The following is a 5,417-nucleotide window of genomic DNA, read 5'->3' as shown; positions in this document are numbered from 1 at the left end:
CCTACCCGATATGCACACAAAATTTCATGAGAATCGGTCAAGCCGTTTTGGAGGAGTGTAACTACAAACACCGCGACACGAGAATTTTATATATTAGATAATATTTCGATTTAGACAATTGACTTTGACATATTCGGTTGTGTTTGTTCGTAATTTTGACGTAATTGTTTGTTCTTGTGCTGAGAGGACACGAGGAGGTCAAGGTCTTTTAGTCAAGGCGATAATTGAATTATTCTATTTAATATCTGATGTTTGATTTGTTAAATATAAACGCGGTTAAAGCTGATAATATGCGACGCGACGGTTAAATTAAAAAAGTGAGTAAAAATTTGACTTTCGAATTATATTTTCATGCCATTGCATCTCCTAAATGTAGAAAGAGGCCTAGGATGCTAGAGGTTGAATGCGATGACATTGGGTGAAAAAATTATTCACGTTAATATTATAATAGTCAACGTCTATACAATTAAAATCGCTGACACAGGCACAAATCTGTGCCGTGACCGTTACATTGCGTTCGCACAACGGTCACGGCACTCGCTTGTGACTGTTGAGCTGGTGGTTACGGGCTCTATCCTCACACATGACAAACATTCGTATTGGCCACACAGATGTTTGCCGTGGTCTGGGTGTTTGTGCAATCCTTGTGGGTCTCCCCACTACGTGCCTCGGAGAGCCCGTTAAGCCGTCGGTCCCGGTTGTTATCATGTAAACCTGATAGCGATTGTTACTCATAGTAGAGAATATATCCGCCAACCCACATTGGAGCAGCGTGGCGGATTAAGCTCTAATCCTTCGCCTACACGGGGAAAGAGGCCTATGCCCGGCTGTGCGATATTACAGGCGAAAGTGAGCGAATTATATATTACACAATTACTTATACGTATCACTATGCTTCGAAACATAAATTTAGTCTTTTTAGTAATAACTGTAATTGATTTCGATTACAATTAATTAATAATTTTAGTAATAATTGTAATCAAAATGATTAAATTTTGGACATTAGTATTGAAAAAAAAAATCGTGAATATATTTTTCTGAGCTCAAGCCATTTGATATTGAGAATTGATAACATTCAATATTAATATGTACGATTTTATTTTTGTGTTACCCTCACATTAGGAATTCTAAACATTTTTGAATATCATATCAAAAATTGACCGCTCCAGCGGGATTCGAACCCGCGTCTCCGACTGACCGTGTCGGCGCTCTAGCCAATTAAGCTATGGAACGATGTACCCGCTAGAGCGAAATTTCTGATATGATGATTTTTATTTTCGGTTTAAGCGAACCGTGGCGCCGTCTATAGTGAGTTCTTTACAGAGACCCGTAACTATTCAAAGTTTCATATTACAATGAAAATCTTTGACAGGAGACGACACCATGCTATTTTTAATATGTACGATTTTATTTTTGTGTTACCCTTACATTAGGAATTCTAAACATTTTTGAATATCATATCAAAAACCACGGCGCCACGGTTCGCTTAAACCGAAAATAAAAATCATCATATCAGAAATTTCGCTCTAGCGGGTACATCGTTCCATAGCTTAATTGGCTAGAGCGCCGACACGGTCAGTCGGAGACGCGGGTTCGAATCCCGCTGGAGCGGTCAATTTTTGATATGATATTCAAAAATGTTTAGAATTCCTAATGTGAGGGTAACACAAAAATAAAATCGTACATATTAAAAATAGCATGGTGTCGTCTCCTGTCAAAGATTTTCATTGTAATATGAAACTTTGAATAGTTACGGGTCTCTGTAAAGAACTCACTATAGACGGCGCCACGGTTTGCAATAAAAATCATCATATCAGAAATTTCGCTCTAGCGGGTACATCGTTCCATAGCTTAATTGGCTAGAGCGCCGACACGGTCAGTCGGAGACGCTGGTTCGAATCCCGCTGGAGCGGTCAATTTTTGATATGATATTCAAAAAAACATTCAATATTACAGATGTTTTTAAAAGTATAATATGTTTTCTTATACTAATTATTTACAACTAGCAATATTTATATATGAAGAATTTTTTTCATATATAGCATAAACGTTCGATTAAATACTCGAAGTCTTAACTGACTGATAAACCATAAATATAGGAACATATAAACAAGGTAAAGGAAAAAATAAAAATAAAAAATTAATAAAAAAATAATAAATATGGAAATCTTTATTGTTAAATATAAATTATCTAAATAATAACATACGTCACGCTAAGTTTAATACAAGAAGGTCAATCACGACAGCATAAGTTTTATGGAAAAACTATCAGACCTTCAAACTATACTCCAAAGTTCACATACTCTGTTTGGTGTCCTTACGCTCCTTGTAAAACCAAGGAATAAATTCTATGTTCCGATTTCTGCGTAAAACAGACTCGAATGTCAGTCAAGTCACTCTGTCAAATTAGTGATAAAATACTGCTATAAAATTTCACGCTTAAATTTTTAGTTTGATTTTACTTATACATAAACGGTTCCGATTCTGAAACCTGAAGATTTCGGTTTTGCGAACAAATTCGAAGCCGTTTTGAATATACTGATTAGAGGTCTGAAGGTCGAGGTTTCTGCGTGGTAGAAGGTCTGTGGTTGTTGATACTGATATTGGTACTGATTGTTGAATTGCTTATAGAATTGGAAGTTGTAGCCGGGTGCTTCCACGGTGCTGTCAGGAATGACATTCGAAATAAAACCGTTGGTGTTAAGGTTGTCCACTGTTTGATAACTTGATGTTGCGGTGTAACTAGTGGCTGCAAGTAAAAATGTATTATTAGTAATGGAAATTTTTAATAATTGTATTATATAGTTATCATAATTTAGACAAAGGTAAGAAAAAGTATTTGTATAAAGACGATGAGATACTTACAACAAAGACCAGAGTATTTCCTGGAGTCAGCAAGGCCGTAAGCGCTGCAAGAAGGACGACCCTTTTCATAAGGATTTGATCCGATGACGTTTCCACCAGGGCCATAATTGCAAACGTACAGCTTGGTGTAACCTCGGGAGGGGTCGTAGTAGAATGTGTAACCGCAACCAACGTGGGATGTTTCACCCCATACCAACTAAAACAAAAATTAAAATGTAAATAAGTGATTGTAATTATTAAAATTGTAGTCTATATTTTGCTCTTATTGTAAAGCTTTTTTAAGCAAAATTTTTATATTTAGCTACCTGTGAATAGTGTCCTGTTCCATGTCCACCATTGATTGGTTTAAATCCGAAGATATGAACTTCATCGAACCAGGCGTTAATCTGTTTCATGAAGTCTGGTTCGGAGTCCGATTGTTCAGATGGTGGGCGAGTAGTCCACGTAGCTGCCAAGTTTTGTCCCACAGGGAAACGGCCAACCTCGCGTTGGGCCGCACGATCGTGTGCAGGTGTACATTGGTCAGCCCAACGCTGGGCGGTCGCTGCTAGTTCATCGTCCCATACCTAAAATTACAGATGTTGTTAAAATACTAAACTTACACACAGTAAAGAGGTAAGGTAAACAAGAAATCGTTACACGACAGGCGCAGAGGACGGTGAACCCTTGCAAGGTCAATGTTATTTGATGTTGCGTTTATGCCTTCGCTTTCGATGTTTCGATCACTTTCATATGTACCGTTTTCGAAAGTCTAAATGTCAAGCAAATCATACTACAAATGAAGTTTTTCTTTTTGAAGCTGATTAGTAAACCTGTTTAAAATCTATGTAAGATCTCCCCTTGATAAGCGTCCCGTTATTTGTAAGTCGATCCCTTACTCCGTTTGATCGGTCAATCTTGTGCAGTGGATACATTAACATACTTGGAAATCCATGCACGTGGCGGTATAAACGTCAAAGTATAATATTATGCATAACACTGGTCTTCACCTGACTACGGTCACAAGAAGTCGATCGTAAAATTCATTTCAATTCTAAATAATTCATAAATTTTTCATTTACTATGAAAATAATTTTATCCAATATGTCAAAGACATTTACACATTTATCTTCATACATTGATGATATATGTATTTATATTCTTAAAATTTAAATTATTTTTTATTGCTTTATACTGACGTAATAGTGTAATAAATATTTATTATATTTTGAGCAAATAGCGAAGACATATTTCATTTATACGGCTTTAGGCACGCATATCTATTAGTTTATGTAATAATGTTATTAGGGAAAGTTATTGTCTTTTTCATAAAATTAATTATACTAAATATAATAATTATACCTGATATTTTTAAAAATAATTTAAGAAATATTGATAAGCGTCTTTAACCTACCATTTCCATCATATTTGCAGCTGGAGGTTGACTTGAAATTTGTCCTAGAGCCACTTGTTGTCGAAGACGGTTATGTGCGTCAACAATAGTCTGCTTCTCATATGCCGTCAATCCTCCCGACCCTTGAACAAGAAAATATAAGAAATATTAATCTAAAGATACTTAATTTAATATAACTGTAAATTTAAATATAGAGGTAATGCAGTTATATAAATAGCAACCACAAAGAGATAAATGAATAATTTAAACGAATCTGCATCTAAATAGTTAAAAATTCGTCCGCTAATAAATATTGACTTAAGTGTTCTTGATCTTCGACGTTCAAAATCAAGTGTCAAGGCAATATCCTATTCTGTATATGATTTCATAATACTTAGAATCAATCTTATGTATGAGACCGGTGTGTCTCTTAGGTGTCTTCGTCAATAAAATTTTACGATCTTGTTCGATACGAGTATGTAAAAGAAGTATTATTTTAATTAAAATTCAGTTATGGAATCTAGACTTGATGGCGGCTTTATTAAGGACTAATTTTACTATAGATTTTCATATACGATTTCAGTTATTATAAAAGTTATTTTTGTGAATTTTTTGTGTATTAATATATTTCTAAATTTAAATATTTCGACTAAACATTTTTTTTTTAATTTTGATTGAGAATTAAGTCAAAATCAAAATGTAATTTTAAAATAGATAGTTTTGCATGAAATAATTTTAAAAGAATAATTTTAAAAAGTAAAGACAAATAAAATTGAAACTCACGTAACATCTTCTTGCCAGCTCCACAGCCCTCTGTCGTTGCGAGGAGACCCCCCAAAACAAACACTAGGGTAATCATAGTTAATTAATTTTTCACTACACTTTTAACTGAAATTGAAAACACAATTTATTTTTGCGATTCGTAACAAAAGTTCCGACTTATATTTACGAAACGTCAAATTTATTTTTCTCCGGTGGTCCGCTGCACAGTGTGCCGCGCGCTCTCCGGACTATAGTAATCTGTGTCGTTTAATAAGCACGCGCGCGCTTAAATAGCATTCTCGTCGTTACTATGGAGACGTCGCGACGCCGCCACTCGCCGCTATTGCTATCCACTGCACCTCACCATCGTACCTTTTAAATGCCCTATAGATAAAACATATTGTACCCTGAAATCAAA

At 35.2% G+C, this 5,417-nt stretch overlaps 1 protein-coding gene across 1 annotated transcript; it reads right to left on the bottom strand.

Moving 5' to 3' along the window:
- Positions 1-2,155: 2,155 nt before the first annotated feature.
- Positions 2,156-5,096, bottom strand: LOC123655001 (venom allergen 5-like). The gene is made up of 5 exons (XM_045590850.1): positions 5,021-5,096; positions 4,259-4,380; positions 3,171-3,431; positions 2,866-3,061; positions 2,156-2,749 (listed from the first exon to the last, which is right to left on the bottom strand). Exons 1-5 carry the CDS (start codon positions 5,094-5,096, stop codon positions 2,463-2,465), a joined length of 942 nt encoding a protein of 313 aa, XP_045446806.1. The 3' UTR covers positions 2,156-2,462.
- Positions 5,097-5,417: the final 321 nt, after the last annotated feature.

Source organism: Melitaea cinxia, chromosome 7 (genome assembly GCF_905220565.1).
Source record: "Melitaea cinxia chromosome 7, ilMelCinx1.1, whole genome shotgun sequence".
Classification (NCBI taxonomy): domain Eukaryota; kingdom Metazoa; phylum Arthropoda; class Insecta; order Lepidoptera; family Nymphalidae; genus Melitaea; species Melitaea cinxia.
This window is presented reverse-complemented; position numbering and strand designations above follow the sequence as displayed.

Coding starts and splice junctions, on each gene's coding strand:
- LOC123655001 (XM_045590850.1), bottom strand. CDS start 5,096: ATGATTACCCTAGTGTTTGTTTTGGGGGGTCTCCTCGCAACGACAGAG. Junction 3,432..4,258: donor CTGCAAATATGATGGAAATG/GTAGGTTAAAGA, acceptor CTGTAATTTTAG/GTATGGGACGATGAACTAGC. Junction 3,062..3,170: donor GAACAGGACACTATTCACAG/GTAGCTAAATAT, acceptor TTTTTGTTTTAG/TTGGTATGGGGTGAAACATC.